Below are 12,235 nucleotides of genomic sequence, written 5' to 3'. Positions count from 1 at the left end.
GAAGATTATGTAACTAAATCTGTAATGATGTACATTTGTGTTGTTCCATTTTTTTAAAATTATAAACTAAGCCAATGGAATCACTACTGTAGTTACAATACAAACAAATAATAAGTGTTCAATAAATAATTGCTATGGGAATCTTTTAACATAAATTTTTTGAGACAGGGTCTGGCTCTTTCACTGAGGCTGGAATGCAGTGGCACAGTCACAGCTCACTGCAGCCTCTATCTCCCAAGAGCAAGCAATCAATTCTCCCACCTCAGCCTCCCAAGTAGCTGGGACTACTGGTGTGTGCCACCACACTGGGCTAAATGTTGTAATTTTTGCAGAAACAGGGTTTTGCCATGTTGCCCAGGCTGGTCTCAAACTCCTGGGCTCAAGCAATCTACCCACCTTGGCTTCCCAAAGTGAACATTTTAAATATAAGACTATTTTAGCACTGTCTTAATTATCTCTGTGGGTACATCAAAAAGCTAGAAAGATATGAAGTTAACAACCTAACATCACAACTAAAAGAGCTAGAGAACCAAGAGCAAACAAACCCTAAAGCTAGCAGAAGACAAGAAATAGCCAAAATGATAGCTGAACTAAAGGAGATAGAGATATGAAAAACCCTTCAAAAAAATCAATGAATCCAGGAGCTGGTTTTTGGAAAAAATCAATAAAATAGATAGACTGCTAGCCAGACTAATGAAGAAAAGAGAAAAAATCAAATAAACACAATCAGAAATGATAGGGGGATATCACCACTGACCCCACAGAAATATAAAAACCATCAGAGAATACTATAAACACCTTTATGCACGTAAACTGGAAAACCTAAAAGAAATGGATAAATTCCTGGACACGTACAGCCTCCCAAGACTGAAACAGGAAGAAATTGAATTCCTGAATAGGCCAATAACAAGTTCTGAAATTGAGGCAGTAATAAATAGCCTACTAACAACAACAAAAAAGCCCAGGACCAGACAGATTCACAGCTGAATTTTACCAGAGGTACAAAGAACAGCTAGAATAGTTTCTATTGAAACTATTCCCAAAAAATTGAAAAGGAAAGACTCCTCCCTAATTCATATTAAGAGGCCAGCATCATCCTGATACCAAAATCTGGCAGAGATACAACAAAAAAAGAAAACTTCAGATAAATATCCTTGATGAACATTGATGCAAAAATCCTCTATAAAATACTGGCAAATCAAATCCAGCAGCACATCAAAAACTTATCCATCACGATCAAGTTGGCTTCATCCCCGAGATGAAAGGTTGGTTAAACATACACAAATCAATAAATGTGATTAATCATATAAACAGCACTAAAGACAAAAACCACATGATTATCTCAATAGATGTAGAAAAACCCTTTGATAAAATTCAATATCCCTTCATGTTAAAAATTCTCAATAAACTACATATTGAAGGAACATACCTCAAAATAATAACACCCACATATGACAAACCCACAGTCAATATCATACAGAATGGGCAAAAGCTGGAGGCATTTCCCTTGAAAACCAGCACAAGACAAGGATGCTCTCTCTCACCACTCCTATTCAACATAGTATTGGAAGTTCTGACCAGGACAATCAGGCAAAAGAAAGAAATAAAGGGTATTCAAATAGGAAGAAAGGTAGTCAAATTATCTTTGTTTGCAGATGAAATTCTCCTATATCTAGAAAACACCATTATCTCAGCCCAAAAGCTTCTTAAGCTGATAAGCAACTTCAGCAAAGGCTCAGGATATAAAATCAATGTGCAAATATCACTAGCATTCCTATATACAAACAATATGCGAGCTGAGAGTCAAATGATGAATGAACTTCCATTCACAATTGCTACAAAAAGAATAAAATTCCTAGGAATACAGCTAACAAGGGAAGTGAAGGACCTCTTCAAGGAGAACTAAAAACCACTACTAAAAGAAATCAGAGAGGATTTCAGTGAGGACCCAAACAAATGGAAAACATTTCATTCTCGTGGATAGGAAGAATCAATATCATGAAAATGGTCATACTGCCCAAGGTAATTTATAGATTCAATGCTATTTCCATTAAACTACCATTGACATTCTTCACAGAACTGAAAAAAACTATTTTAAAACTCATATGGAACCAAAAAAGGGCCCAAATAGCCAAGACAATCCTAAGCAAATAAAACAAAGTTGGAGGCATCACACTACTTGATTTCTAACTATACTACAAGGTTACAGTAAATAAAACAGCATGGTACTGGTACAAGAACGGACACATAGACTAATGGAACATAATAGAGAACTCATAAATAAGACCACACACCTACAACCATCTGATCTTCAATAAATCTGACAAAAACGAGCAATGGGGAAAGGATTCCCTATTTAATAAATAGTGCTGGGAGAAATGGCTAGCCATATGCAGAGAATTGAAACTGGACCCCTTCCTTATACCATATACAAATATTAACTCGAGATGGATTAAAGACTTAAACGTAAAACCCAAAACTACAAAAACCTTAGAAGAAAATCTAGGCAATACCATACAGGACATAGGCACCGACAATTGCAACAAAAGCAAAAATTGACAAATGAGATCTAATTAAACTAACGACCTTCTATGCAGCAAACAAAACTCATCAGAGTGAACAGACAACCTACAGAATGGGATAAAATTTTTGCAATTTATCCATCTGACAAAGGTCTAATATCCAGAGCCTCCAAGAAGCTTAAACAAATTTACGAGAAAAAACAACCCCATTAAAAAGTAACCAAAGGACATGAACAGACGCTTCCCAAAAGAAGACATACATGAGGCCAAAAAACATATGAAAAAAGCTCAACATCACTGATAGTTAGAGAAATGCAAATCACAACCACAATGAGATACCATCTCAAGCCAGTCAGAATGGCTATTATTAAAAAGTCAAAAAACAACAGATGCTGGCAAGGTTGTAGAGAAAAAGAAATGCTTTTACACTGTTGGTGGGAGTGTAAATCAGCAACCACTGTGGAAGACTGTGACGATTCCTCAAAGACCTAGAACCAGAAATACCATTTGACTGAGCAATCTCATTACTGGCTATATACCCAAAGGAATATAAATCATTCTGTTACAAGGATACATGCACGCGTATGTTCACTGCAGCACTATTCACAATAGCAAAGATACGGAATCAACTGAAATGCCCATCAATGATAGACTAGATTAAGAAAATGTGGTACATATACACCATGGAATACTATGCAGCCATAAAAAGGAACAAGATCATGTCCTTTTCAGGCACATGGATGGAGCTAGAAGCCACTATTCTCAGCAAACTAATGCAGGAACAGAAAACCAAACACCGTGTGTTCTCACTGGGAGCTGAATGATGAGAACACATGGACACATGTTAGGGAACAACACACACAGGGGCCTGTTGGGGGCAGGGAGGAAGAGCATAAGGAAGAATAGCTAGTGGCTGCCAGGCTTAATACCTAGGTGATGGGATGATCTATACAGCAAACCACCATGGCACATGTTTATCTATGTAACAAACCTTCACATCCTGCACATGTGCCCCTGAGCTTAAAATAAAAGTTGAAGAAAGAAAATTATCATTGTGGGTAACTATTAGAAGTGAAATTACGCCGGGCGCGGTGGCTCAAGCCTGTAATCCCAGCACTTTGGGAGGCCGAGACAGGCGGATCACAAGGTCAGGAGATCGAGACCATCCTGGCTAACACGGTGAAACCCTGTCTCTACTAAAAAATACAAAAAACTAGCCGGGCGAGGTGGCAGGCGCCTGTAGTCCCAGCTACTCGAGAGGCTGAGGCAGGAGAATGGTGTAAACCCGGGAGGCGGAGCTTACAGTGAGCCGAGATCCGGCCACTGCACTCCAGCCTGGGCGACAGAGCGAGACTCCGTCTCAAAAAAAAAAAAAAAAAAGAAAAAAGAAAAAGTGAAATTACTGACACAAAAGATCAAATATTAATTTTTTTTTGAGATGAAATCTCACTCTCTCCCCCAGGCTGGAGTGCAATGGCATGATCTCGACTCACTGCAAACTCTGCCTCCCGGGTTCAAGCAATTCTCCTGCCTCAGCCTATGAAATAGCTGGGATTATAGGCACCCGCCACCACGCCCAGCTAGTTTTGGTATTTTTAGTAGAGAGGGGGTTTCACCATTCTGGTCAGGCTGGTTTTGAACTCCTGACCTCAGGTGATCCACCCGCCTCAGCCTCCTAAAGCACTGGGATTACAGGTGTGAGCCACTGTGCCTGGCCAATATTTTTATTTTTAAATAATTTACAAAGTTGATCTTCAGAAAAATTTCACCAATATATTCAATAAGAGCAGGGGAGGGTGCATGTGTCCCCAGTCCTTCAACAAATCTGTTAAAAATTTTCATGTAATCTAATCTATCAGCATTTGTCTCTTTGTTATATAGTCACACTGCATATCGATTGGCCAACGACAACAGACAGCATAGAATACGACAGGCTATAGTATACAGCCTAGGAGTGTAGTAGGCTATACCATATAGGTTTGTATAACCACACTCTACGATGTTCGCACCACCACGAAATTGCCTGATGCATTTCTCAGAACATATCCCCATTATTAAGTGGCACGTGACTATATTTAAAGGCCTTCCACACCAAAAGCTTATGTGGAGATAAACGGAGACTACCCATAAGAGAACAAACAAGTGCTACTTATTCACAGCTTTTTTATAGCAAGGAAGTCAAGCCACCATCATTTGAATCTGGCAGAGATTCAAAGGCAGGCAGGGGAGTGGGAAAGCTTTATAGCGGAAAACAAAAACACAAAGACTTCAAGTATGCTCTGATTGGATGTTGTTGACGTGAGGAAGCTAGAGGCAGGCCAACTAGAGGCAAGCATCCTATGTGATTGAGTATGGGTTCATATTTGGGTTTTTCTTGTTTGTCATCAGGTCAAAAAAATTAAAAAGGCCAGAAAGGCTAGCAAATTGATTAAAGTCCTGAACATTTCTGCAGATGCTATACTTTGGCTTCTCGAGCTGCTTGCAGTAACGGTTGTGGGTCTCAGTTCTATTTTCGTATGTGGTCTGGTCATTGTCTCTGTATATTCAGTTTCTCACTTAAGATAAATTAATCGTTTTTATTTTGCTTCAAATATAACTTTTTTTATTCATTTGAAAATTTATGTTTGTACATGTCAGGAAAAAGGGGCAATTTCATTTATTTTGGAAAATTTTTATTAAGTTTTTTCTAAAGTCGATATTCTATTCTTTATACAGTACTTGAGTTCACATTTATACGATTTTATCGGGTGGGTCTACGTTATTTCTGTGGAATTTAAGAGCAACATTATCAAGACTCCTCCTCTGGACCGCCCAACTCATTAAAAAAAAAAAACAACTTTGCGATTTTCATTAAAATTCCTTCTTTGATTAATTTCTTAACAAGAAGAAAAGGACAAAAGGGTCCAGGGAGGTGAGAGGGTACCTGCTGGAGAGAGGTGGTGGGTAGCTGGAAGCGGCTGGCTAGGAGGCGGGGCGTGGGGCGTGGGGCGGTGGAACTCCTGTGCTGCGGCATTCACGTGATCCGCCCGGGCGCAGATGTGGGCACCGGTCCGAGTGCCCGCCCTCTGTCCCCGCGGCTGGGTCCCGTCTGCTCCAGTTCCTGGGCTCCTAATTCTTGGTCCAGCTTCCTCCAGGTCAGTGTGCGGGCCTTCCACGCTGCCAGCGGAATACTGGAATGGCGGAAGGGGAACGGGTACAGTACCGGGAAAGGCTGGGGGTGGGGTCGGGTCGAATCGAGGGAAGCTGGCCCGAGTGTGGACAGAGATGGCGGTGGGAAAACGGCTAAAGGTGGCTGAGGGGGAGCACGTAGGCAGTGGGCAGAGGGTGAGGAAGGCGAGCACCTCCAAGTATCCATGCTCGCTTTCCAGGCACATCCTCTTTTCTGCCCTCCGTCCATTTTGGAGCCGGAGATGGTGGGCTGGGGACGCCCCAGTAGTGAGACAGTGGAAGTAAACCCCCTCTGCCGTTCCCGCACATAGAGAAAAACGTTGACCGCGAGCCTGGGGAGGAGAGTTGCCTCTGAGGAAGAAGGACACAGAGACCCTAAATTAGTTTGGAAAGCATCCTGGTTTGGTGCCCGAGGCCTGGAAAGAAATGGCGGCTGGGGTGCGGGGGAGGTAGGGGAGGAAAACGTTGGATGAGAAGGGCCTGGACTCAGGAAAGGGAACCGAGTCCCTGTGAGCCCGCTGAGCGCGCAACCCCTACCCCTGTCTCCTGTGTGTCCGCAGGTCTGCGCGTCTGTTGTTCCCAGCGCTCTGCGAAGCCTGAAAAAGAGGAGCAACCTGTCCAGAATCCCCGCAGGTCCGTGAAAGTAGGGGGCTGCATGGACAGGGGCCCACAAGGGTTGAGAGTGTGGAGGGCCCGGCCAGAGCCGAATTGGGGCCCCCGCCCATCCCCCCACCCACATTAACACACACCTTACCAGGCTGAACCACTGCAGAGAAAGTGACAGGGCCTGCCAGGCAATGGCTGGCTCACGTGTGTGGGAGGAGTGGCAGGCTACGTGGTGGGCAGAAGGCCCTCTTGGAGGCCCCGCCAGCTCAGGGGAACCCTCATCAGGGGTGAGATGCAAGTACTATCCAGACCTGCATTTCATCCCACGCACTCAGTCTCCCATGTCTCCTCTTTGTCTCCTCTTCCCTCCACCCCCATCCCCCAGGGCACGAAAAGGAGGAGAAATCTCGACATGGAAAAACTCTACAATGAAAATGAAGGAATGGCTTCAAACCAAGGAAAGATGAAAAATGAAGAACAGCCACAGGACGAGAGAAAGCCAGAAGTAGCTTGTACTCTGGAAGACAAGAAGTTGGAAAACGAGGGAAAGACAGAAAACAAGGGCAAAACAGGAGATGAGGAAATGTTAAAGGATAAAGGAAAGCCAGAGAGTGAGGGAAAGGCAAAAGAAGAAGGAAAGTCAGAGAGGGAGGGAGAGTCAGAGATGGAGGGAGGATCAGAGAGAGAGGGAAAACCAGGGATAGAGGGAAAGCCAGAGAGTCAAGGAGAGCCAGGGAGTGAAACAAGGGCTGCAGGAAAGCGCCCAGCTGAGGATGATGTACCCAGGAAAGCCAAAAGAAAAACTAATAAGGGGCTGGCTCATTACCTCAAGGAGTATAAAGAGGCCATACACGATATGAATTTCAGCAATGAGGACATGATAAGAGAATTTGACAATATGGCTAAGGTGCAGGATGAGAAGAGAAAAAGCAAACAGAAATTGGGGGCGTTTTTGTGGATGCAAAGAAATTTACAGGACCCCTTCTACCCTAGAGGCCCAAGGGAATTCAGGGGTGGCTGCAGGGCCCCACGAAGGGACATTGAAGACATTCCTTATGTGTAGTGTCCCTGGCAGGCATTTACCAGGCCATGTGCTTTACCCCTACGGTAGTACTTTACTTTAGGCATCCCTCCTGTTACTAGCAGCCTTCTGACCCAACTGCAACGCGGTGTTCTTAGTAGCAAATTTTCATCCGTTACATGGAAAGAATGTTGATGGTGCATTGTAAAATTAAAAAACACAACTTGCAGAACCAAACATATGGCATCAGTACATTTTTGTAAAACTACAAAGATACCTAGTAATTTATGTATAGAAAACAATTCTGAAAGCTGTGTCAACTAAAAGATTAACAGTGGTTATCTGTGCGTGATTTTTTCTGTACTTTTTTGTTCATCTGTCCATTTTTCTCCTAAAAACAGATTTCTTAATCATAAAAATAATAAAAGTTAAAATATTGGAAAACAGTGAATATTTGAATTTCATTCATTTGAATAAGCATTCAAATGAACTGCCCAGTGAACTTATAAAGACAGTGGATATACTTAAAATTCTTGTCAGGACATAAAATGATGGGTAAAAGTTGCATTACTTCTGGGACTGGAAGCTGGAGGAGTCAACTCGATGGTTATTACAGCTCCATTGCTGTAAGGGACAGCCTTGACATCTGTGAAACGGGGATAAAATTAGCCTAGACATGTGGAGAAGATCAAATGAGGTATTGAGTGTGTGAGCTGTGTTAGGCTGGCTCCTACTCTCTCCCCTTGCACTAGCAGAACCAGTACCCAGTCAGACGCTTGGGGAGGGCTGAAGGAGGTCTCACCTATGCCCAGAAATAAGTCCCGACAGCTGAGAGATGGGTGCCACTCTTTCTGGGTAATGCCATACTTGAAAGGTAGTATGCCCCTTTCTCATGGATCCTGCACCCTCCTAAGGCAGTAGCTGCTGCTGCTGGGCTGGAGACCATGATGGACTAAGCAACACTATGTCCCAACAGAAAAGTGGAGAATTCCGTCTCTACCTACAATAGAGTTATCCTAATTCAGGTTGTTAGTACCCAATTGTCACTTGGGCCTTGATATTTTATAAAGTTTTTACAAAACACTGCTTTCCATGTTTTTTGTTGACTTGTGTGTATTTTTGCATATAGCCGTTTTCCACTGGATTTAGATAGTGGAGATTGAGCCAGGAGAAAAAGCTGAGTGACGAGATGCTGTGCTATTCTCATTTGTTAATCTCTAGTCTGCTGACCCTTTTTTCTTACGAATTGTCTTCCAGGAAATTTCTGTTAAGCTCTGCTTTACTATTTCAACAGACCCATCTACCTATGTGATTTTTCCCCCTGGCTCTTGAGTAGCTTTTTATTTCGTTACAGTATTTTTTTAAAATAAACTTTTAGGATGGTTTTAGATCTACAGAATTATTACAAAGAGTACAGAGTATCCCATATGCACTGTCCCCTATTGTTAACATCTTACATTAGCAGGGTGGATTTGTCACAGTTAACCAATATTGATAGATATATTATTAAGTAAAGTATGTACTTTATTCAGATTTCTCCTAATGTCCTTTTTCTGTTCCAAGATCCCATTCAGGTTACATTTAGTCGTCATGTCTCCATAGGCTCCACTTAGCTGTGAGAGCTTTTCAGACTTTGCCTGTTTTTTGATGACCTTGACACTTTTGAGAAGTATTGGTCAGGTATTTTGTATAATGTCCCAGAACTTGGGTTTGCTTGTCTTGTGATTACACAGGCATTATGTGTTTTGGGAAGAAGACCACAGAGGTAAAATGCCATTCTCATCATATAAAGGGGACATACCGTCAATACATTTACCACTGTTCTTATCCTTGGTAACCTGACTGAAGTAGTGTTTGTCAGGTTTCTCCAAGGTTAAGTTTTATTTTTCACTTTCCATACTGTATTCTTTGGAATAAAGTCACTATTGGCAGCCCACACTTAAGGAGTAGGGCATTATTACCTCCTTGAAGGCAGAGTATTGACAAAAATTATTTGGAGTCCCTCTGCAGAGGATATTTGACTCTTCTTCCCCACCTATTTATATATTCAGTTTATTTGTAACAATGTAGGCTCATGACTATTTTACTTTGGATTAACGCAATACTACTTTACATGTTTTTGCTCAAATTGTTCCAGCTTTGGTCACTGGGAGCTTTCAGTTGGCTCCTGTATTCATTTGACATGCTTCCATTGTTATGTTGTGGAGGGTTTTTTTTTAGTATTTACTTACATTCTGGCACTACAAGACGCTATAGCTTTATCTTTCATATTGCCCAAGTCCTAGAATCAGTCATTTCTCCAAGTAGCCCTGGTATCTTATGTTGGAGAATGGTGTTAGAAAAACAAGACCTGGGTGCTAGACACACGCATTGCTGCTGAAATAAAATTGCTTCTAGGCCCTCTCAGTTGACATAGCAAAAAGATATATGTGTATATAATACCCATACATATATAAAGTATTTATGGAAATATAAATATTTCTGTATATAACCATCTGTATTTATATAAGGCTAAACATGAATTTATACTAGTGTCTCCAACTACAGTCTATTACTGCATGGATCATTCTAGCCTCCCCTTGCTTATTTGTAACCTTCTACTCCAACTGTGAGAAACCTGTCTCCTACCATCTGCCATCCATTTTATTGTTTATTAATTATATAAATATATAGTGGTTTCAAAACTGTAAACCTGTAACCCTGTGGAAAACAACTTTATCAACTGGAGTAGAGTGCCATGTACAGTTCCTTTTGCCTTTAGTCTTATAGACTCCACTCATTTCCAAATTTACCTATGTCAGTACCTTATTCCCCCATCCCTTTCAGTGAGGTTGTTTCACACATTTGTGATACATTAAAATTCTTCTGTCACATTCTGCATTTGGTGACTGCTATTATAAATGGCACTTTTACATTTTGAGTGCTAATTGTTCATTGCTAGTATATAGGAAAGCAACTGACTTTTGTATATTAATCTTGTATGCTGGGACTTTGCACCAGGCATTTGTCAGTTATTTGGCAGCCATGTCAACTGCAGATAAAGACAGTTTATTTCTTCCTTTCCAATCTGTATATGTTTAATTGCCCTTAAAAATTTTTATTTTGTAGGATTGGTACATTTCATCTATATTAACAAATTTGTAGGTGTGGAGTTGTTCATATTAACTTCTTAATGTCCATGGGATCAATAATGATAACTCCACCTTCATTTCTTTTTAAAAATTTTTTTGTAGAGCTATGTTGCCCAGGCTGGTCTCAAACACCTGAGCCAAAGTGATCCTCCAGCCTCAGCCTCCCAAAGTGCTGAGATTAGAGGTGTGAGCCACAACACCTGGCCTCATTTCTGATATTGTTAATTTGTCTTCTTTCTTTGTTCTTGGTTAGCTTGGCAAGTAATCTGTCAATTTTATTTACCCTTTTTAAAGAACCAGCTTTGGTTTAATTGATTTCCTCTGTTGTTTTTCTGTTTTCAGTTTATTTCTTCTCTAATTTTTATTATATCTTTTGTTTGCTCTAGGCTTAAGTTACTCCTCTTTCTCTAGTTTCCTAATGTGAAAGGTTAGATTATGGATTATAGATTTTTCCTTTCTCATATATGCGTTTAAGCTAGAAATTTTCCCCTAAGCACTGCTTTGGGGAATCCCACAAATTTGATATGTTGTATTTCATTTATTTCAAAATATTTTTACATTTCTCTTGAGGATTCTTCTTTGAATTGTGTTATTTAGAAGTATATTTAATTTCCAGATATTTGAGTTTTCCATCTACCTTTCTGTTATTGATTTCTAGTTTAATTTTATTGAGAGCATACTTGTGATTTCTATCATTTGCTATATCATATTTTCCCACAAATTTGATATGTTATATTTTCATTTAGTTCAAAATATTTTTTCAAAGTAATTAAATGTTTATTAATAACAACTAGGTACAGATGAATCTATACTGAATCATAGCTTCCCTGTGGATTTCTTTTATGATTCTACAAAAAGAACATTTACACACTACAGCAAATTCTCCATTTCTCTCCTTTACATCTTTTTTGCACATTGTAGGTGCCTTTTCACTTCTCCAATTCTAAATTCTCGAAAAACGCCTTCCCTAATCTCCTGCTCTCATGGTTTTAACTCGTTCTATGTTTTTCTCCTCAGTATTAATAAACAGATTGGCAAATTATTTTGCTAAGTCACCCCCTTTCTCTGTTACCCATCTGGTCCTGTTTTCCACCCATAACCATCAATTTTTCATTAGCCCAAAAGAACAAATCTGCCCAGAAAGGACCATCGTTGAAGAATGGGCAAGGGGAAGAAAATAAAGTAGCAAAGTAACAAGTCTCTTTAATGGTGGAGGGTAAGGTAAAAATTTGGCAAACATCCGTACATTAACCATATCAGTCTGAGCAAGTTGCTATAATAAAATATCATAGCCCGGATGGCATATAAACAACAGCAATGTTTTTTTCCTCACAGTTCTGGAAGTCTGGAAGTCCAATATCAGGTACCAGCATGGTTGGGTTCTTGTGAGGGTCCTCTTTCAAGTTGCAGACTGTGAGCTTCTTGCTGTTTGTTTTTTTTTTTTTACTACTTTAAGTTCTGGGGTACATGTGCAGAATGTGCAGGTTTGTTACATAGGTATACACATTCTATGGTGGTTTGCTGCACCCATCAACCCGTCATCTATATTAGGTATTTCTCCTAATGCTATCCCTCCCTTACCCCCTTGCCCCGTGACAGGCCCCGGTGTGTGATGCTCCCCTCCCTGTGTCCATATGTTCTCATTGATCAACTCCCACTTATGAGAACATGTAGTATTTGGTTTTCTGTTCTTGTGTTAGTTTGCTGAGAATGATGGTTTCAGGCGTCATCTATGTCCCTGCAAATGACATGAACTCATCCTTTTTTATGGGTGCATAGTATTCCAT

General features: G+C 40.7%; 2 protein-coding genes across 4 annotated transcripts; one reads left to right on the top strand and one right to left on the bottom strand.

The window, feature by feature from the left end:
• Window positions 1-4,193: 4,193 nt before the first annotated feature.
• LOC116271902 lies at window positions 4,194-6,688 on the bottom strand. Of its 2 annotated transcripts, XM_031660656.1 has the most exons (3): window positions 6,228-6,688; window positions 5,864-6,041; window positions 4,194-5,692 (listed from the first exon to the last, which is right to left on the bottom strand). In XM_031660656.1, the coding sequence occupies exons 1-3, from the start codon at window positions 6,413-6,415 to the stop codon at window positions 5,399-5,401; spliced, it is 660 nt and encodes a 219-aa protein (XP_031516516.1). In that variant the 5' UTR covers window positions 6,416-6,688; the 3' UTR covers window positions 4,194-5,398. The 2 variants fall into 2 exon arrangements, with proteins under 2 accessions (XP_031516516.1, XP_031516515.1); XM_031660655.1 differs by having other exon boundaries at window positions 4,194-6,041.
• Window positions 5,540-7,554, top strand: LOC108583668 (transcription elongation factor A protein-like 4). Of its 2 annotated transcripts, none has more exons than XM_031660657.1 (3): window positions 5,540-5,656; window positions 6,251-6,323; window positions 6,682-7,554. In XM_031660657.1, exon 3 carries the CDS (start codon window positions 6,709-6,711, stop codon window positions 7,357-7,359), a length of 651 nt encoding a protein of 216 aa, XP_031516517.1. In that variant the 5' UTR covers window positions 5,540-5,656; window positions 6,251-6,323; window positions 6,682-6,708; the 3' UTR covers window positions 7,360-7,554. The 2 variants fall into 2 exon arrangements, with proteins under 2 accessions (XP_031516517.1, XP_031516518.1); XM_031660658.1 differs by having other exon boundaries at window positions 5,561-5,715.
• The last annotated feature ends 4,681 nt before the right edge of the window (window positions 7,555-12,235 follow it).

This window comes from Papio anubis, chromosome X, assembly GCF_008728515.1.
Source record: "Papio anubis isolate 15944 chromosome X, Panubis1.0, whole genome shotgun sequence".
In the NCBI taxonomy this organism is placed as follows: Eukaryota; Metazoa; Chordata; class Mammalia; order Primates; family Cercopithecidae; genus Papio; species Papio anubis.
This window is presented reverse-complemented; position numbering and strand designations above follow the sequence as displayed.

What these genes read in the sequence shown, in the direction of transcription:
- LOC116271902 (XM_031660655.1), bottom strand. Translation starts at nt 6,415, where the DNA reads ATGGGCGGGGGCCCCAATTCGGCTCTGGCCGGGCCCTCCACACTCTCA. An exon ending in CGGACACACAGGAGACAGGG is followed by an intron (nt 6,042 to 6,227) that starts GTAGGGGTTGCG and finishes CTTCTTCCTCAG; the next exon opens with AGGCAACTCTCCTCCCCAGG.
- LOC108583668 (XM_031660657.1), top strand. Translation starts at nt 6,709, where the DNA reads ATGGAAAAACTCTACAATGAAAATGAAGGAATGGCTTCAAACCAAGGA.